The 21,868-nt window shown below is 40.8% G+C and overlaps 1 protein-coding gene across 4 annotated transcripts in view; it reads left to right on the top strand.

Annotated features, from left to right (window-relative positions):
- The window catches only part of TCP11L2 (t-complex 11 like 2), a 38,766-nt gene extending 22,841 nt beyond the window's left edge, over positions 1-15,925 (top strand). For all 4 annotated transcript variants that reach the window (XM_057741701.1, XM_057741697.1, XM_057741700.1 and 1 more), the window contains 4 exons: positions 5,973-6,160; positions 6,373-6,554; positions 8,829-9,001; positions 13,528-15,925. In XM_057741701.1, the coding sequence (XP_057597684.1) occupies positions 5,973-6,160; positions 6,373-6,554; positions 8,829-9,001; positions 13,528-13,772 (788 nt within the window). In that variant the 3' untranslated portion in view covers positions 13,773-15,925. The remainder of the gene's footprint in view (positions 1-5,972; positions 6,161-6,372; positions 6,555-8,828; positions 9,002-13,527) is intronic.
- Positions 15,926-21,868: the final 5,943 nt, after the last annotated feature.

The raw sequence follows: 21,868 nt of genomic DNA, 5'->3' as shown, positions 1-21,868 counted from the left end.
CACAAAAAAGAAAGCATGGAGTAAAGGAAAAGTGATTCCTCAAAATCAGTACCAAAAAAGGGAAGGTGAGGCATTGCTAGGCATAAAAGAGTGAATGTCATGGATAAGGGGACTACATTCTTCTAACTGAAAACTGGGGTATTTGCTGTGACTATTTTCCATAATATTGAAAATGGAGAACATCTAAAGCTTTGGACAACATCAGGGACTCCCATTCATGTGTTCTGCACCATTCTCCTAGTTAGTTGAATGGTGCCTGTTCAGAATTGTAGAGACCAAGAGCTAGCCTGGCCGTCCCCCAAATCCAGGATGTAGCGTCATCGCCTTCTTAGGGATCACTCAGATTTCGTGCTTAGGTACCGGATTTCATGCTTAGGTACCCTATTAGAAGTTGGCAGAGGTGGGAATTGTATTCCTTGATGAATCCATACAGGGATACCCTTGATGCATTCATCTCAGAAAGCTCAAATACTAAACTCTTTCCTACCAAACTGGCAGAGTTCACAGGGCATTCCCTGGACTGAATTCTTTGAAGCAGTAAATAGCACAATCAGTGGCTTTTACGTAATGCAAATATTTACGTGTGTGGTTTGTGTTGATAAAGTTTTGTGTGACTTTTATCCCATAGGTTGTTTGCTAGGTTTTTGCCTTAGACGCAGTGACTTAATTGGTCAACCCATAACCTATATTTTTTTTAAACTTTATTGAAATATGCTATACTACAATAAAAATGCACCCACTCTAAGTGTATAGTTCTGTGAGTTTTGACTAAAGAATATGCCCATGTAACCACCACCAGAAACAAGAAATAAAGCATTTCTCTCACTCCAAAAAGAATCCTCAAGCTCCTTGCAACCAACCTCCCCCTGATCAAGATAAATTTGATATAGTTTTTATCACTGTAGATTAGTTTTGTTTCTTTTAGATCTTCATATCAAATGGTATAATACTGATGTTCACTTTTCTATCTGACTTCTTTCACTCAACATAAGGTTTTTGCTATTCATCCATGTTGTATCAATAGTTTATATTACTGAAAGGTATCCTATTATGTGATTACATATGTCATTTATTCATTTACCTGTTGCTAGACACCTGTGTTATTTCTGGTTTTAGGCTACTGTGAATAAACCTGCTGTGAACATTTGTGTACCAGTCTTTGTATGGGCATGTGTTTTTGTTTTCTTGGGTAAACACCTAGGAGTAGAATGGCTAGGTCATATAGTAAATATGTGATTAATTTTAGAAGAAACTGTTAATTATCTTCCAATGTAGTTGTACCATTTTGTATTTACCACCAATGTATGGGAGTTCCAATTGCTTTACATTTTCACCAACACTAAGTATTATCAGTCTTTCAGAACTTTACCCTATATTTATAGAGGGTGTGAAAGTAGTAGCTCATGTGGTTTTAACATACACTTCCCTGATGACTAATGATGTTTAGTATATTTTCATGTACTAAATGGCTGTTTATTTATCTTCTTATGTGAACTATTGTGGTGGCTTCATTTGTTGTGGAGCACAGGCTCTAGGCACACCAGCTTCAATAATTGTGGGATGCAGGCTCAGTAGTTGCGGTGCACAGGCTTAGTTGCTCCAAGGTATGTGGGATCTTCCCAGAACAGGGGTCAAACCCATGTCCCCTTCACTGGCAGGCAGATTCTTAACCACTGCACCACCAGGGAAGTCCCTGCCCATTTTTAAATTGGGTTGTCCTATTATCGATTTGAAGAGCTCTTTGTATATTGTGGGAGTAAGCCCCTTGTCAGACTTGTGTTGTGAAACTTTCTTCCCATCTGTGGCTTGCATTTTTCATTGTCTTAACACTGTCCGTTGAAGAGAAGTTTGTAATTTTGATGAAGTCCAATAATCAAATTTTTCTTATATGGTTTGCACACTTAGTGAGTAGCTTACAAAATCTTTACATATCCTAAGATAATAAATTTTTTTGGATGTTTTGTTCTAGAAGTTTCATAAGTTTTAGGTTTATGAACCATTTCAAGACAATATATTTCAACGTTCAAAATTTTCCATTCATATATCCAATTCTAAAACTATTTGTTGAGAAAGACTGTTGTTTCTCCTTTGAATTGCTTTGGCTTTTTGTTGAAGATCAGTTGACCATAGATTTGTGAATCTATTTCTGAACTCTTTATTCTTTTTTTAAATTGAAATATAATTTACATACCATAAAATTAAATTTTAAAAATGTATAATTCACTGGTTTTTAGTTTATTCACAAGGTTGTGCAACCATCACTACTATCTAATTCCATAAAATTTTCATACCCCCAAAAGAAACCCAGAACTCATTAGCAGTATTTCTCCATTCCTCCCTTCCCTTAGCACTTGACAGCCACAGTTCTACTTTCTGTCCCTATGGATTTGACAGTTCTGGACTTTTCATGTAAATGGAATCATATAATATGTGTCTCTTTGTGTCTGGCTTCTTTCACTTAGTATTATGTTTTTAAAGATTTACCCATGTTGTAGCACGTATCAGTACTTCCTTCCTTTTTATTGGACTCTCTAGTCTTTTCCATAGACCTATATTTCTACTCTTACTTGATACCACACTATCCCGGTTACTGAGGCTGAGTCTTAAAGTCAGGTGGTGTTAGTCTTCCAACTTCGTTCGTTCTTTTTCAAAATTGTTTTGCCTATTTTAGGTCCTTTGAATTTCCATATACATTTTTAATTAGCTTATCAGGTTCTGCAAAAAAGCCAGCTGGGATGGTGATTGGAATTATGTTGAATTGACATCTTAATAATATTGAGTCTGCCAAACTGTGAACTCAGTATCTCTACTTAAATCTTTATTTCAGCAATATTTTTTCTTTTAGTTTTGGTGTACTAGTTTTGTAATTATTTCATTAAATTTAATCTCATGTTTTTCTGGTGTTATTATAAATGCTATTTTGTAAAACTTTTATTTTCTAGAATTAACTTAGCATCCTGAGATCTTGCTAAGTTAACTTATTAATTCTGATAGCTTTGCAGTGTTGTTTAGGTTTTTCTACAGTATATATTCAATACACTCATGTTGCCTTTATTTCTTTGTATTGTCTTACTGCAGTGACTAGGACCTCCAATCAAATGTTGAACAGAAATCATGAGAAAGGGCATCCTTGCTTTTCTAGCAGAAGAATGTTTATTGTTTGACCATTAAGTATGATGTTAGCTGCAGATTCTCATAGATGCTCTTTTTTTTGGGTTAAGAAATTTTTCTACTATTTCAAGTTTGCTGAGAATTTTTTTCTAAATAAGTCACGTTAAATTTGTTCACATGCTTTTCCTGCACTTACTGAAGTGGTCATATTTTTCTTCTTTATTGTGTAATGTAGTGAATTACAGTGACTGTTTTTTTTTTTTTAATGTTAAACCAACCTTGCAATCCTGAGATGTTTATCCAGCCCCTTGTATATTTTTATTTTATTGCCTTTCAAATGCTTCCTTAAGGATTTTTGCATCTGTATTTATGAAAGATATCCCTCTGTAATTTTCTTTTCTTATAATGCCTTTGCCTTGTTTTGGTAGCAGGGCAAAGCTGGCCTCATAAGATAAATTAGGAAGTGTTTCCTCCTCTGCTTTTTGAAAGTTTGTAAAAACACTCTGTGTCTTTTAGTTTGATTTTCATGCACTGTGTATATTAGTAAACATTTTACTGGATGACAGTTGGAAGGGAAAGATATCTTCAGGCATATAGAACCAAATCAATGTCAGTCTGAAGGAGATTGAGTCAGTCCTTAAGCCCATGGTTACCTCCAGAGATAGTGAATTAAATAGGAAGCCTACCAGGTCTCTCATGCTAGATACAGAGAGCAGAGGCTTTTTGAGAACCTACTAAGTGGCAAGTACCACTGGAAAAACATTTGATTAGTTTCCAAAGCAAGTGGGTCTGCCAGGACAAGGGCCACGTATTTCACACACCTATCAAGTTGTGCTGTGAGCTAAGTCAAGCAAAAGTGAAATAAAAAATAAAGGTCATAGGCTTGGACTCTCAGAGTCTTATTTTCGTATCACTAGTGAGATCAAAGGCACATGAAATATTTAATGACAATTTTTAATAAATAGAGAAGCTGTTTTTCAGGTCAGCTGTTTATAAGAGAAATGACAGCCAGATCCAAAATTCAAAAGCGGATGCGCTTTGAGAAGGGAGTGATAAGGAAGGGTCCATAGAATCAAGAAAGACTTCCCACAGGAAGAGGCATTAGGGCTGGACCACTAAGGCCTGACAGGATATGGATTTAGAGAATCAGAGATAGTTTCAGGGGGGTTAGGCCAAGCCTTCCTGGCAGGAAACGGGAGCATATATTGGTGGGGAGTGCTCTTGGGCCTCCGCTGCTCCTGAGAAATTCTTAGGTAAATGCACCTATAAAACCATTACCCGTTGTTCTGTTTCTCTCTCCTGGGAGATAGAGACATTTTTGAGTGTAGGGACCGTGTTTACTCATCTGTGAATTCTCTGCACTTGGTACAGTGTCTCGTGTTATAGTAGGTGCTCATTTGTCACTGAAGAAATGAATGGAGAGGCTCTTTTCGACGTGAAAAACTGAGGGTACCAGTGCCTCATAGGGTTGACCTTACTTTTGGAGCCACATAGAGCAGTCAGTGTACTAGCTTGTGGGAGTGAAATCTCAGTAGATCCGTTAGAGAAAAGCCTATGTTTCCCTCGAAACTCATGCTCTTTATGCTTTGAGTTGAACTCAATTCTGGCTACATGCTAGGATCACCTGGGGTGTTTAAACACAGATGCCTGAGCCCCATCTCAGAGTGATTAAATCAAAATCTCCAAGAACCAGTGCCCAAGATCTTTTTTTTTTTTTTTTCTTTTTAAAGTTCCCCAGGTGATTTTACAGTCAGCCAGGACTGAGAACCTCCATGCTACACTGTTGCTTTTGTTTGAGATAGCTAAATGGGCTTTTAAATGTGTCAGCTGTACATGATCAGGTTTGCAGTATAAATGCTTATTAGTGCCATGTTGTAATTATCTCCGTGATGGTTTCCACTCTTTCTCTCTGTTGGATATCTTTTAAATAAAAGACTGCAAGTTTTTTACATCTTTATAAACAGAACAACATTTGCCAACTGAGGAGAAACAAAGTTTTGAAATTCTGGGGATGGTGTTGCTTTAGTGTGGCAAGTGGAGCTACTCATAAATTACCCCTGTTTAAGTGCTCAGCCTGAGGGGGAATTTCCTGGTGACTTTCACTCCCTGGGTCTTTTTTTTTTTTTTTTTAAATCTGCACCTGTGTCCAGTCTGCATGTTTAAGCAATTGGCACCTTGTAAATTCTCCCAAATACATAATTTTATAAGAAATGTGGTATAAAAGGCAATTTATTTCTGGGGGGGGAACCTTAGAACTGGGTCTGAAGTAAAATAAAGTATGCACACCAGCATGTGGGGAAAGGCATAGCTCTATTCAGACACTCTGAGGGGTCTGGAACCCAAAAATGTTTAATAATCAATGCCTTCAATCTAAGTACCTTCTCTGCACAAGACTCAAGGTCCTGTGTGAGCTGGCCTGCCTGTCTCTCTGATGCCATCTGCTACCTCCCCCCTCCCCAGTACTTTATGGGCCAGCAGTACAGATTTGCTTGTAGTATCCAAACTGCCACATTTTCTCACTGCTCGGGGTCTTTGTGTGGGCTAGTCTCCTGGCCTGGAGTGACAGCTCTTTCCTTTGTTGGCCTTGTATCTTGAAGTGTCACTTACGGAGTTCTTCCTCTTAGAGTCTGCCCTGGACAGCGTCTCCTCCCTCCACTCCCACTGTGCCTTCTAGTATCCACTGTATTCTGCTGTAATTGTGAGCTTACAGGTCTGTCTGCCCATCTGGACTACAGGTTCCTTGAGGGGTGTGGCTGTCTTGTTATTCATGCACAGCACTTAACCTGACATCTGTTGTGTAGGATGCACAAATGAAGGAATCCACCAGCTGTAGGACAAATATGTGGCCTTTTCACTTGCAGGTGCTCTTGATCAAACTACAGAATGGATAAAAGAATCTGTGCGTGAAGAATTGCTTTCTCTTTCTGAGACTGCTTTAACTCCCGGGGCTGAAAACAGCTCTAAGCCAAGCCTGAGCCCTACATTGGTGCTAAATAATAGTTATTTGAAATTGTTACAGTGGGATTATCAGAAAAAAGAGTTACCAGAGGTGAGTGATTTTTTTTTTCCTCCCTCAAGTTTTCCAGTATTCAAATTCTTAAGTTTGAACTGTGAAACAGCTGGTCTGTCTGTGTTGCATGTGGCTTAATGACTTTACTGATATCAGATAAAAATAGGATTTTGGATGTAACATTGCTTATTTTACATGTTCATGGTATTGAGCGTCCCTTTCTATTTTTATGTTTTAAATAAATACGCTAGACACTCATGACAGATGGAACACGTCTTCAGGAACTGACAGAAAAGCTGAATCAACTGAAAATGATTGCCTGCCTGTCCTTAATCACCAACAACATGGTGGGCGCTCTTACAGAAGGCCTACCTGAGCTTGTAATCAGGCTCAAAAGGATTTCAGCTGTTCTACTTGAAGGCATGAACAAAGAGTAAGTCCCAAGTGTTTTTATCTGCTCACCTTTGTATTCAGGCTCTGCATGTGTTTCAGAGAACGTGAGTAACCTTGGACATTTGGATGTGATGTTCAGGGCAGTGCCTTAGAGCAGCTTAGCTCACACCTTCTTTTTCTAGAATTTCTTTTAATATCTCTGAAGGCTTAGATGTCCCATCATAGGAAGAGAGAGGTCTTTTCCATAACATGTGCCAGGGTGAGTATAGTGTTTCCACTTAGGATGGGTGTGTGCAAAATCTCTTCTTTGACAGTGTTGTGGAGAAAACAAACAAAACCCAGAAATCCACCGTGCTCAGTGTTTAGAACACCTGATCAAAGAGGTGTTCCGATTCAATTGTTTTGACTCCATTGTTTTTCTGCAATGAAATGTTTCCTAGCTTCACTGATCCAGCTTCTGTGAAATCTTCAGTAGTGGTGACATCTCTGTCCTTCAGAGATGTTCTACAAGTCCAATGAAAGTTTTGTTTTTGCCAAGTTCATATCCCTTCATCGAATATTAGAATATCAAAGCTTCATTGAATATTAGAATCCCATTTCAACTATGCATTTTTAGATCATCCTATTGGGAATCCTGTCCAAGCCAGAAAATTCCTAGTCTTAGCCGATGACCAGGTGTTTGCATGGGTCTCCTATGGGTCAGTGCCTCTTGCCGGTTCCCCTTTCAGGTGTTTTCAGGGACTTTATTCCTCTCTTTGAAGGCAGATACACCCAGCCTCCCATCCTCCTGCCCCTTACACACAGAGCACATAAATGACTTGATAAAATCCTAGAATATTAAAAGCTAAAAGAAGCCCAAGTGGTTACAGCATCCAAAGTTCTCATTTTGACCTGAAGCTCAGATAAAGAATAGGATTTGCCTTGGGCTGCAAGCCAAGGCCTGAGCCCTGGCCTGTGTCAGGCCCTGCCCTTTCTACTGATCCTGGTGCTAACCTGCCAGGCTCTTTTATTTCACATTCCAGGACCCAAGACCTATAATGAAAAGAAACCTGCTCTGGTTTTGCAATAGATCTTATCTTAGCATTTCCCCACACTGGGTAACTATTATTTTCCAGGAATTCTAATTTATTAAGCCTTCAATGAACCCCCAGTACTGCTTAAGTGTTAATATAAAGCACACAGCAAAATGGTTACTAAGAGGACAGGCTTTGGGGTCAGACAAACCAGGGTTTAAATCCTAGCTATGCTACTGACTTATGTACCATTGAATGAGATCCTGAATCACTCTGAGTCTCACTTCCTCACTTGTAAGAAGGGAATAATTGTACCTGCCTTAGAGTTATGGAAACTTAAGGTGACTCAAGTGAAGAAGCACTTAGTGCAGGTGTCTGGCACATGGTAAGTATTTGATAAGTGTTAGCTTTAAATAGCTGCTTGGTTGTTGTCATCTTCTTTATAATTGTTCTGCCTATCTGATTGTTTTGCTGTTTTGTCTAATTCCCTCCACCCCATCCCCCCTTCTCTTAACCTTTAATTCCCATTTTGCACAAAGTTGTCTTAAAGACCCTTTCTGAATAGTGAGATTCAGTTTTCAGTGATCATTCCTCAATAGTGTGGACCCAATAAATGCTGTTTCTAATTCTACCTTTTTCCTTACCTATTAAATAACCCACCACTAACTGCTTTTACAGTTTTCCGGACTGTATATATTTGGGATTACTGACCAGGTACTTGAAAGTAACAACGGGAAGGAGTTTCTTATCTTTCATCATGATAGGTCATTAAGTAATTTGTCTTTATGGTATTGGCGTCTAAATATCTTAATTTCTTATTTTTTTGATTGTTGTTAGAGACTTACTCCTCAGGCGTGGATACAGGAATTGATTCTACCTCATTCTCCAAGCACATTAAAAAACAAACAAATGAACAAACAAAAAACCTATGAATGAATCCACTCAAACCAGAGGGTTTAAGAAGTAAATAGGTTTTTTCTTTCCCTTTCTGACAGCCCTGCCTGAAAATGGGGTTGCAGACCTGTTTTCAGGGACCACATTTTTCTCTCTATGCTTTCCTGTTTAAACACTACCTACAGAATTGAGTGGTTTTAAGAAAAATCTGCTACATATAAGGGTTGGTGGTTGGGAGGAGTTACTATTTTCTAAGCTCATTCTAATAGAGGTAATTCTTGTCTGTATAAGAGAAAATTGGTAGACATTTGAAACAAGTTGGTATATCTTAAAAAACAACAGCAACAACAAAAAACCCCGCTAAATAAAGACTATCACTGATGGGATTTTTGTTTCATGTTTTGTAGAACCTTTAACTTGAAGGAAGTCCTGAATTCTATTGGTGTTCAGACTTGTGTTGAGGTTAACAAGACCCTGATGGAGAGAGGTTTACCCACTTTAAATGCTGAGGTTCAAGCTAATCTCGTAGGTCAATTCTCAAGCATTGAAGAGGAGGACAATCCTATCTGGTCTTTGATTGGTGAGTCCTTATGTTTTTATTGGTTTTTGCTTCAATTCCAATTTGTGTTAGCATGTTGATTTTGACTAGTGTTAAGTGTCAGTCAAATTTGAGTCTTAGGCAGGTTACTTGCTTCTTTCGGTGAGTGAATAAATATTGAAAATATGAAGAAAGCATTAATATTTTCAAAGGTTTGAGACTCATTGCTGCTTCCATGTGTATATGTAGCGGAGTGGGGGAATGGTTCAGGGCCTTCTACCTTACTACCCAGCCAATAGGTTTTTATGAAGAAAATAACATCATGTTGCCAGTACTGTTAAATTCCCAGATCAGTACAGCAATCCAAACCAGTTGGCAGTATGTTCACAGAAAGCAGACACGGGCTTTGCTGGGAGCTAGCCTCTGTGACCTGAGGCCCCTATGTTGGTCAGGCTAAGAGAGACAAAGAGATAAAAAGACCTTGGAACTGAGAGGCATAGTGAGTGGGCTTTTTTTTGGTACTTGATTGCCAAGAAAATGAATATCTCAGGGTCAAGTTGTGTTGGTGAGTTGGGGAAATGGAGAATATATCAGTTAGGACTTTTTCTGTTAATTGTGACAGAACATCTAAGCTTCTAAAGTGGCGTAAGCAAAAAGGGAATATATTTGCTCATATAACACAAAAGAGCAGTGTGGGATTGGCTGCTGGTACAGCTTAATCAGAGCTCAAACTATGTCCTGTGCACTGGTTTCCCCACTTTGGTCCTTCAGCACTGCCTTCCTCTGGGCTGGCTGTCTCCACAGATAGTCTCTTTCCAACATAGCAAGATGACTTCAGCTCCAGCCTACATCCTTCCATGTCTAAGTCAAGCCAAAAAAAAAAAAAAAAAGGAGTCGGTTTCCCTCCCCTCTTAGCTCAAACAGTGACCCCAGAATTGAGTCTCATTGGCTCCAGTTGGTGGTCATGTCCCGATGTGGGCTCAGTCATGGTGCCAGAAGGGAAGGAACTTAAACCTGAGACATGTGTTCCGTTCCTGGAGCCAAAGTGAGTCAGCTTTACCTGTAACACCTGGTCTGAAAGTAGGGAAGAGATCGTTTTCCCCAAACTAGATCAGGGTGCTGTGGCCTTAAGAAGAGGAAGAGGGTAATGTGGGACACAAAGCTAGTGTCTAGTGCGGAGGGTAAGGAATGGACCAGACAGAGGAAAGAGTGTAGGATTTGAATACACTGACATTACAGGACTAATCTGCAAGTTTTCAAAGTACAGCACTGACGTCCCTAAGAATACTAATATCAATACTTGTTATTATTTAGTTGGGGCTCTTAAATAGTTTCTCGCATTCTCATCCCTGCGGAGATGGGATACTGGAGGTCTAGGCCACCCAGGTCACTTAATAGCTCTAGGCTTCAACCCCACCCCCCAGAAAAGAGCTGTCTGGTGCGTAGCACGTGGACTCTGAGGGGTGACAGGTGAGAACAATAACAGGCATAGCATAACCACAACTGCCTGTGGCTGAGCCCTCCCCCTGTAACCGTCACTGCTGACATGCATCTCATGGCCTGCGTCTCCAGCAACACCTAGGAGATGGTGTCCCTTGGAGGAAGAGGGGCAGGCCGTCTGCAGTCTCTGCCACGTACCAAGAGACCCTCACTAGTGCACAGGCCTCACGAGGACGGGTGCATATTTGCTCACTGCTTTTTCCCTGTACCGTGCTGGGCCCAGAGGTGAGCTTTAATAAATATCTGTGGAAGGGGTGACCGCAGGGAGACTTAGAGCAGTTAAGTAGCTCTCACCTGAGGCTACGTAACTCACGGGTTGCAGAGTATGGATTCTTCCTGAGCCTGTCTGACTCATATTCTTAACTGCTCTGATGGGCACTACGGTCAGAACTGGAGCCCTGCTGCTGGTTGGCAGAGTGGCCAGAGCATCGGGTGTCCTCTGTGCCCTTGCTTTAGATCAGGGAAGTACTTGCAAAGTCAGAAGGGAGAGGGAAGCTGGGGGCCAGGAGATGCCCCACCCTGAGGTGGCCTCTTAAAATCCGGTCAAGCAACTTTTTTCCACCCCAGCTCTCCTCAGTCTAAGTTTCCTGTTCTTTTGCAAATTGGAAGTATTTTGTAACCTCATTCAAAGTATTGTTACCTAGCAACTTGAATGACTCATTTGAGCGTCTCTGCCTGGGCTCTGGAAGCCAAGGGCACGGCTTTGGCAGGGGCTCGATTTGGCTGCTCCTAAATGGACAGATGCTTCTGTCACTTTAGTCTTGGCCTCAAAACTGACTTGTCCACAGACGAGACAGAACCACTTGTCGGCATAATAACAGTTTTGAAAGAGTTTCATTCTTTAAACAGTCTTATGGAAAAGTGTTTGGACCATATCTGTGATGAAAATAGACCCAGGCTTATAAGAATCTGGCAACCAGCCTAACGGGGAATTTAGTAGGCAGTTTGCTCTTAATTCTCTGCCTGCAGAGGAGCTGGAATACATTAAGCACTTAGAGGGATCCCTGGGATAGAAGAAGGGCTTCAACTTAGTCCTGGCTTTCCTGGCCTGTTGTTCATGGTACCCACTGTCTGCCTTCTTTTGTTCTTAGTTGATTGTTGTTTGTTTACAGTGGAATTACAACTCCCTCTGTGTTCTTAGCCGTTAAAAAGTTATTAGAGAGGGAGTTTTCTTTCAAACCATTTTCTTTTCAAACATATACCAAAACCAAGTAAAAATGATTTATGGATTCCCTGCTGTGTAAATTATTTGCATGCTGATAGCTGCATGTGTTTTTAAAAATTGTACAATTTTCAGTTGTACAAGTGATACATTCATGAATAATTTCTTCTTTTTGATAAATTACGGATAAAGCCCAAGTCATCTTGACCACCTTCTCCAGCTCCCATTCCTCTCTGGCTCCCATTGTTTTTAGTTTGGGGTTTATTTTTACAGACCTTTTTCATTCCAATCTCACTTCAATTCAACCAGGGTTGATGACATGCCTGCCACATGCCAGACCAGGGATATAAAGATAAAAAAAAAAAAATAGCCCTAACCCTCAGAGAGCCCACTAAGAAGGGAGAGAGAGAAATTCTCGAGTAACAGCAATGTGAGGAGATAGTGTAACAGGTGCTAGGGAAAGCCACAGAAAGGAGGTGACTGTAGCATCAGTGTTGAAGGATGCTCTGGACTTGGGCAGAGATGAGATGAGCTGGAAGGGCATTCTAGTAAGAGGAAACAATTTGGGCTAAAATGTGGACATGGGGCACCAGGCACTTTGAGTTCTAGGTCAGGTCTAGCTGGAGCATGTGATTTTGGGAGAAGTGTTTGGAGATAAGTTTCACTAATGTCGTAGTTATCCATATTCAGTGGCGTATATTTTCCATAGTAAACTTTATTATTTGTGAGATTTCTGTTTCCAAAACCAGAGAACATCCTTGGAGCAGCATGGGCCGGAGTAGGTGATGCTTGTCCAGTACCATTTGTTCATTACACTGCAGCTTCACTTATTTATGCATTTGCATGCTTTTGTGAAGTCTTCTCAAAAGCAGATACACTGAAGCACTGAAGCAGGAAGAATGGAGAAGGTGGCAGTGCCAGTTGGGGTGGCCCTTCCTCAGTGCCTGCAGATTGTTGCCCATGTGGGAGGTGATCATATAATTTATTTTCCCACCCAGGACACTTTTGAGAATGCTGTTTCTAATTATGCCAGGACAGCAGGTGTCAACTGTCCTGCAAACACTCAGATGTGTGCTCACCCTTGCCATGTGGCGGTTCGGGCCCCCAAGTTTGCCAGATCTGTAGATTTTTCAAGAAAAACCAAAAATCTGATTTTCTATGTGAAATCCCCTGATTTTAAATGGCTTCTATTTTTAAAAAATACTGTGTGGACTAAACTGGCAGTGCCAGTTTACAAACTGAGCTATAGGATACGTAACTAAAATTATGGACATTGAGTTTTTGTAAAAGATTCCCCACCCCACCCTGAAAGTGCTATACATGTTTTATTAGTTAGCTATTACTGCATAACAAATCACCCTAAAACTCCATCTATCATTGCTTACAAGTCTGTGGGGCAACTGGGCAGTAATTTTGGTCTTGCTGTACTCACTTGGGCATCTGTGGTCAGCTGTGGCTTGGGTAGGTAGTTCTGTTGATCTTGCCTGTGCTCTCTCAAGTGTTTGGGAGTTGGTTGGCTACCAGCTGGCCTAGGGTGGCCTAAGATGGAACAGCTGGGCTTCCCTCAACATGGTCTCTCATCAGCCCTAGGGTGGTTTATATAGTGGTGGTAGGCAGAGAGAGCAGGTTCAAACCATGCCTCTTGAGCATGGAACTCGAGCACTTCTGTCACATTCTGCATTGGCCAAAGCAAGTCGTAAGGCCATCCCTGCTCCAAGGCATGGGGAAATAGACTCCAGTCTTTGATGGGAAGAGCTGCAAGGCTACCTTGGAAAGGGCATGAATATAGGAAGGGGTAAAGAACTGAGAATGTTGTTGCAATCCACCTACCACAATTACTACTCTCTTTTTTAAAAATTATGTGCCTTAATAATGGGACAGATAAAGCTGCCTTCTTTTCCCCTAGATAAACGAATCCAGCTATACATGAAAAGCCTACTTTGTCTACCAAGCCCTCAAAAATGCATGCCTCCCGTACCAGGAGGCCTCACTGTCATTCAGCAGGAGCTCAAGGTGCTAGGCTCACAATACGCAAACATTGTGAATCTCAACAAACAAGTGTATGGACCATTTTATGCAAATATACTTCGAAAGCTGCTCTTTGGTGAGGAAGCCACAGGGAAGGCGGAAGCTTCATCGTCTAGTAACTAAAGAGGAACTGACAGTGGATAAGAGATTGGAAGCCCAGCACTTAGGTACGCAGTCTGTTTCCATCGATGGCGTTACAGATGCGGCACGTTCTCAGTCCTGTCTGTGGTGCAGCGTTCGCCCGAATCTGTGTAATCTGGTAATATCGGCATTGCAAAGACATGCACATCATAATGACCCTATTTGTCTACCATCTTCAAGTCCAAAAGAGACATTTTTAATGAACAGAAAGCAATTTGTAATTAATTATATTACCTATATAATACTTGTGTTTTCTTAAGCATTTATATCTGGTTTATTCATTCAACCCTTAAAGAGTTGTATTTCCTCACTTGTCACTATCAAATCTAATGATTTTTTTTAACTTTGGTACAGCTTCTTAAAGGGTTGAAAGTTGTGAACATAACCAAGGGGACTGGTGTTCTAAATAAATGATGTGAAGCAAGAATAATTGTATTTGAAATGTACAATTAAATTTTATTAATGTGTAATAGAAACTTACATAGTGAATCCTAAAATTCTACAAATATACCACATCACATTTTGTGATACCAATTGTCAGTATTTGTTTAGAATTTAAATGTATTAAATACATTTTAAATCTACATACAAGTGTTAGATAAAACCTCCCTTGTTCATTTAGTGAAAATAGAAACAAACCCCTTCTAAAATTTTATTCTAGAGGGTGGATTCTTATTGCAACTTATCCTGCTTTCTGAGGAAAACAATTTTTGCACACATCTCTTCGTGAATGTTCCTGCATTTCTCAGGCCATTGGTAAGGTTTATATAAGATTTTAATATTTTTACATAAGGCAGGAGTGGTTTGAATGGGTTTACTTGTAAGAAGAGGAAAAGTTGACAAAACGAGATCCCCATTCTCAGTGAAATTCACCTCTGAAAAAGAAACAGTTGAACTTTGGAGTTTTTAACCATATAACGTGCTAGCAAATGCCTTCTATGCTGATTAAATTCTTACCCCACTATGACCAAGATGCTATTCTAAGTATCATCATCATTTGCCATTCTTGTGCATTAAATTAAACTTTTCCAAGCTGGCACTGGTTGTCAGGATTCTAGAGAAATCTGCTTGTCCTGGAATTACATGCTGCTGAAGTGTTAAGGGAAGTACTACCATTTGGGCGGACTCAGCCTGGAAAGCGATTTATTTGCATAGAACGCATTTTGATTGTTTGGTTTTCCGAGGAGGACTCTTTGAACCTTCGTACTTTGGTGGAGCAGAGTGGGTAGGAAGTAAAAATAATACTCCTTTCTTCCTCACCTCCTCTTCCTCACCACGACCTCCACCGTTATGGTGCTAGCTAATTGTTTGATGAAGTTCTAGGAAATGATTGTGTGAGTAGATTATCTCCAGTCTTTACATTTTGGAGGGATCTGCCAGAATTCGAGGACATTTTGAAAGTCAGTTTTTTTCTTCATGTGACCAATGCATGAATCAGCCATTCTGTCCATTTGAGCAGCTGCGTGTAAGTGGAATTTTACTGAAGAGCACGTCATTGGTCTTACCCATTGTTTCCCTCTTCCTGTATTTCCATTCTGCCCGTTTCCTATGCTTAAAAACCATAAGGTGCTGTAGATTTTTGTTTTTATTTTCTCTTAAGTTGAAGTAGTTTTCAACTGTGTTAACTTTGGGGCCTGGACGGCAGGGAGGGTCTGACATAGGTAATGTGTAGCATGGCTTTTTGTCGCTTTCTGAGGTGAACTATGTATTTAACCAGAAGACCAGGTGGTACCCTTTTTTATTATCAGATTGGAATCCGGCTGGTATTCTTATTATATACTTGATTATACTGTAGTTGCCAGCAGGAAAACAATGTGGAAACATTTTTTTTTTAACGCATTTAAAATGAAGGGCATTCTGATTTTTTTTTTTTTTAAGTGTCAAAGTAAATCTCAATGTCTGACGTCTGGATTTAGGCAACTACATTTATTATAATTTTAAAATCATATCCCTTAGCATGTTGTTTATTTGGTTTTTACTGAAATGTTTACTTCTACTTTTGAGAAAGTTCTTAACGTGGTCTTGTTTTGTAATGTCAATTTTATTAAACACCATACACACATTTTCATTCTTCTACTGCTAAAAACATGTATTGTGTGCACTAGTTAAATTTTAAAACATTAAAAATTATTTCATGATAGCTGATGTCTCTTTGTCTTCTAAACCACCTTTGGGTAACTCAGGGCTGGAATACTGCACAGTCTTTATTGCAGTTGTTCTGGAAGGATTCTTCTGCTGATTGTCAGAGCCTCACGGACACCAGGTCATGTTCATTCACTCAGTCAGCAAATAGCTATTGAGCATCTACTGTGTGACAAGATACATCTTAAGTGTTTGATGCACGGATGACGAGACAGACACTGTCCTGAAGAAGACTGTAATCTAGTAAGAAGGAGAAACTTGTGGACAACTGCAATAAAGTGTAATTCGTGCAATAAAACAGGTACACGTAGTGTTGGAGGAAATATCGCCAGACTCTGTTCTGTGGAGATCATCCTTGAGCTAAAACATGAAGGAGAGGCAGGAACTTGTCAAGAGGCCAAGTACACAGTGGGTATGACAGTGTGCAGAAATGCTGAGCCCAGGGTCCAGCATACAGAAGAGGGAAAGTGATGAGACGGGAAACGAGCAGGGTGAAAGGCTTCTGGGTTGTTACGCTCCAGTGTGTCGGTTTGGTCCTGAAAGAGAGAACCATCGAATATTTTGAACCAGGAGAAGGTTACAAACAATTTATGTTTTGGAAAGATTGCCCTGGCAAAGAACACTTGCTGTTGGTGCTAGAATATTCTGTGTTGTGTGAATATGTGTACACGCACTCAACATGAACCCGTGGCACAAGTGGTAGAAATGGACTCTAGCTAACAGAAGCAGAAAGAGAGTTTAATGGAGAGCTTTAAGTACCTCATGGTATCTGTTTTATCTGGGGAATTAAGCTTGGAAAATGAGTAGGAACCAAGGCAGTGCAATTGCAGGACCTCAGCCAAGCTGGATTCAGAGATTGATTTCTCAACTGTCCTTGCTGCTTTGCCTCATTTGCTCAAGATTTAAAGTCCCAGATATCAACATTCAGTTGGAAGAATCTCTGTCAAGGGCCCAGGCTCTGATTTGCAGGGGACAGAACAAGACAGTCGCTGACCCTTAGACGCCCATGCTCCCACCAAGGTCACCCAACTAGGGATTTCTTCCAAATAGGAAGGGTGTGCTGAGGAGCAGAAAGGGAAAAACAAATCCACTATCATGTGCATTCATGAGGTCTTTAAAAACTGAACGGGAGAAATGTGTGAGGAGATCCCCCAACCCAGCATCGCCTCTGAGAATGACACCAAAAGATGATTCCATGAAGGGCATAGCCAGTGAAATCAACCTTTATTGGTGTGTGTAGATGAACTGCTCAACAAGTAGCTCCCAAGTCACCGTGGTCTCAGCATAGCCTTATTTCTCAAGTTGTAGTTCAAAGTTTAGGGAAGGTTGGTGTGTGTGTGTTGGGGACCCTGCTCCATTCAGCCACTCAGAGACCCAGCTTCCATCCACCTTGTAACTCAGCAGTCCCCAAAACCTTCAGTGTCTCCTTAATCACTCAGAAGATAGGGGAATGAAAAGGATCACCCACTTGTATTCATGGTGCGTTGGCCAGAACTAACTAGATGGTTAGTTGATCAATGGATGGTCATCTGGCCCCATCTCACTGAAAGAGAGTCAGGAAACTGTTCCCAGGAGAAAAGGGGGGCGTGGGTAATGGGTATTGGTGATAGCAACAGTCTCCAGCTCAGATCCCTCCAGTTTCCTTGAATAAGCCCTATGAATCCTCTTTTTATGAAAATAAGTTTATTTTTTTTAATGAACAACAGAATTTACTGGGTCCTTGCTTTAATGAAGTGCTGGGCATTGCCTAGTAGACCACACAGGAATTATCTGACTTTCCCCCCCGACTTTGGCCACGCCACAGGGCATGCAGGATCGTAGTTCCCCGACCAGGGATGAACCCTCGACCCCTGCGTTGGAAGTGCAACATCCTAACCACTAGACAGCCAGGGAAGTCCCATGAAAATAAATTTAAAGTCATGTGTCTGCTCTGATCTTTCAGTATTAGCTCCCCAGAGCACTGTGTTGAGAGGATATTGAAGCCAAATCCAGGATAAGCAGTAAAGAGTTCCATGGCTGATTGGCAAAGTATGCCATGGGCATGGGGAGTGCCACCTTTTGTGCAACATATTTTTTTTTACTTGAATCCTTCTTAAAACTAAAATTCAGCCTGTTCTACCTCTTGGAATGTTAAGTACCAACATTTCCTACCCATTATTCCATAAAAGTAGCATGGGACTGAGAGTCATGGGACTTGAGTTTGAATTCACTTCTACTTCATAGCTATGTGACCTCAAGCCAGTCTTTTAATCTCCCCGAACATTCATTTCCTACCCTACCTGCCTGCCTCACAGAGCTATTGTGAGAATCAAATGAGATAATGTATTTGAAATTGTCTACAAACTCTAAAGCATAATGTGGACAGAATGCATTACAATACCTAATTTTTTCGTCCTAAATCTCTTTCAAGCTTCAAGAGGTTTTAGTATTGTGAGATGTGATGATTGAGTACTTAAGTACATAAGACCAAAAATTGTCCGATCTCATCACAACCATGGTTCATTAAGCCCAATATTGTCATTGGCAGAGAAACTCAAGGGTATGTAGAAGGCTGCAGTTATTGTCCTTGATGTCAACTTCAAAGGATAGTGACACAACCCAACATGTTCTAATTTCATTTAGTAAATCAGGTATGACTTTATCCTCCATGATTTAATCTAACATTTTAGAAAGTACGTTTGTACCAGCAACTTGTACCCTCTTGCTATTTTTCAAGTGAAGCTTTATCTTTTCATGTCTAAGCTTGGTATGTTAGCCTTGTTCAGCTTTCAAGGGAAAGGGACATAGGAATTTATTGCACGGCTTTACGAAGAGCAAAGGAAACACAGGAACCTGTCCCAGCAGCTGCACTTGCAGGCATGGTAGAGAACCTGAATATATTTTTTTCCTTTCAGAATATAGTAAAATAATTACTTACCTTATGGCCTAAGCACTTTATATAAATGATCTCATGTAACTACACAACCTACCACAAGGCAGGCTTTCTCATTATTTCCATATGTGCAAAATGAGACACAGAGAGGTTAAGGTCACAGAGCTGATAAGTGAATTTTTTTCTATTAATTTTTATTGGAGTATGGTTGCTTTACAATGTTGTGTTAGCCTCCACTGCACAACAGAATGAATCAGCCATACACATACAGATGTCCCCTCCTTTTGGACTTCCCTCCCGTTTAGATTACCAAGGTGCATTAGCTACACTTCTCTGTGCCATACAGTATTTTATCAATTATCTATTTTATACATAGTATCAATAATGTATGTGTCCACTCCAGTCTCCCAGTTCCTCCTACCCCACCCCTTTCCCCCTTGGTATCCATATATTTGTTCTCTTCGTCTGTGTCTCTCTTTCTGCTTTGCAAGTAAGATCATCTATATCATTTTTCTAGATTCCACATGTCTGTGTTATTATATGATATTTGCTTTTCTCTTTCTTACTTCACTCTGTATAAGTGAATTTGAACCCAAAGAGTCTAACCCTGGAACATGTGTTCTTACTACTTGCTATATTAGTTTCCTTAGGTCAACTAAAAGTATTTCTCACTGCCGTAATGCTGCTTGACTGTTGACTTGGTGTTTACTTCTCTGCTTCTGCTTTCTGTTGCTGCCCTTCCTTTTGGTCTTAATTGAAAACTTCCCCCAAGAGAGAATATAATTGGGTTTATTTGCCACGAGTCAGCATGGACACCCCCTTTCCCACTGTCCTGCCTTGGATGTGGGTCTCATAACGAGCCACCTCGGCTCCCTTACCTGGCTGTTTTAAGCAGGTTGCTGGCCCTATAGAGCCACATGACTCAGAGGGTCATGTGATAGGGTCACATGACACAAAGCAAGGCTTTTCAGAGAAAGGCCTGTGGGCCTGGCAGGCAGCTGGAGGTTTTGGAGCATCCAGTCTTGTTCAAAATGCAGAATGTCCTCTGCTTACAGTAGAGGCTTCTCTCCCTGCTTCTCCTCACCTTGCTGTCTGTGAAATAACAGACTTCAAGGACCCCCCACTTTGCCCTTGCCTTTTCAGACTGAAGAGCCCTTGTTCTTTCTCTAACATTGTTCTGGGCTTTCTCTAGTTCTATTATGAATTTATTCAGGTACAGAAATCAGGATTACATTTTTTTTTCCCCCAATCTGAATGCACCAAGGTTTTGAAGAAGAGTCATCTTTTTCTTTTGTTTTCTAGTATCTTCAAGTTGAAGCCTCTCAAAATAAGGTCTGATTTCTCTAACATGGCATAAAGGACAACAATGGCCTGGCCTCAATGGCTATTTCTAGTGTTATCTATAGATACTTCCCTCGACAAGCCCTGTGGGAGAACCACACGCAGGCGCCAGAATGTCAACAGTTTTGTGTACTCTAAAGCACCCATGCCCTTCACCGCTCAGGCTTTTTTTCTCTGCTCGATGTCTTCACCACCCCATCCGTTCATCGGGTGTCATGACAGAGTAGTTAAAAGCATGGGCTCTGGGGTCAGATAAGTATGGATTTACATTCCAACCGTGCTTGGCAAATTTCTTAAACCCTGTGAGGCTTGGTCTCTTCACCTGTCAAGTGGGGATCATCATACTTACCCCCTTGATCACTAAATCAGAGAATGCACATAAAGTGGTTATTCCAACGCCTGGCAAAGAGTAAACACGCATCAACAGAAGTACTCCCTGACATTCCAGGGCCGAGCTTGGGCACCTCTGCTTTCCCCTTGCCCTTGCTCTTCTTTAACCGCTGCCCGCTGTTCTCCTCCCGTCCCCATGGCATCGGTCACTTTCTCATCTGGCTACCACAACACTTCATACCTAGGTGATGGGACAGTATTCCAAGAAGTTCATCAGTTTTCTTTCTGTGATTTCCTTTCCCTAATTGCCCAGCCCTCTATTCAAACCACCAAGTCTGTTTGTACGGATACCTCAGGAAAAGGAAGTGACAGTGGAAAACAGAGAAATCAGGAGACTGTTACTGGTTTTTTAGTTCTAAAAATCTAGCCCCTTAGGGAGTCAGAAGGACATTATGGATTTGACCTGGGATGCAAATGCCAATACCTCAGGGACCAGGCGGGTGTAATAAAAAAAAAAGGATTGTGGCAGCTGTGGTATAAGGGCGGACACCACTCAGTGTCAGCCAATTGTTCCCATGTAGGACTCTGGGACCTCTGCTACCAGATCCTCCTCTTTTCAAGAGAAACTTAAAAAAATCAGAATTAAAAAAAACATGAAATATAATATTGAATGTATCACTCAATGCATGTTTTTCTTTCAAATCATTTATTGAACACAACTTTATTCAGGAACAAACAATGAGTTAGAACCTGAAAAGACAAGGAGCTCCCTGTCTGGATATAAACATAACACACAAACAGAGGATATGGTCTTGAGCGACAAATCTTACGTTAGAGAGTGATTCCCCGCTGTGATCACTGGGCCAGCGGAGCGAGCAGCGTTACCTGGGAACCTATTAGAAATGCAAACTGGCGGGCCCCAGCCCAAACCTACAGAAGCAGAAGGTTGAGGTGGTTTTAACAAGCTCTCCAGGTGATTCAGATGGATGCCAAAGTTGGAGCACCACTCTGAGAATGGAAAGCAAAGAGCATTTTGGAGCAGAAAGCCAATACATCTATGCCAATCTTCAGATTTGTTCCTTTGGAAAATCACTTCCTTGTTCCTTCCAGGCTCAATTCTAAATATGTTGCTCTCTAGTAGTTCACAAGGATGACACAAATGGGTATCTGCCTCTGTAAGTAAGAGCAGGGTCTGACTCAATTTTTCTTTCCTTTCTCCTCCTACTTTTAGGTATCAGCATAATACTTGGAAGGTACAGACACTAAAATTTACTTGCAGTAGCTAATTTAGAAATTAGACTGATTAACCTGGTGCAAGGGTTATACATTCGCAGTGAGAAAAATGGCAAATGTATATTTACACATTTTCATAATTTACTGTGGCAAAATACAC

This window comes from Hippopotamus amphibius, chromosome 7 (genome assembly GCF_030028045.1).
Source record: "Hippopotamus amphibius kiboko isolate mHipAmp2 chromosome 7, mHipAmp2.hap2, whole genome shotgun sequence".
Lineage (NCBI taxonomy): Eukaryota > Metazoa > Chordata > Mammalia > Artiodactyla > Hippopotamidae > Hippopotamus > Hippopotamus amphibius.
Note: the sequence above shows the minus strand (reverse complement) of the source record. Positions and strands in the feature narration are given on the sequence as shown.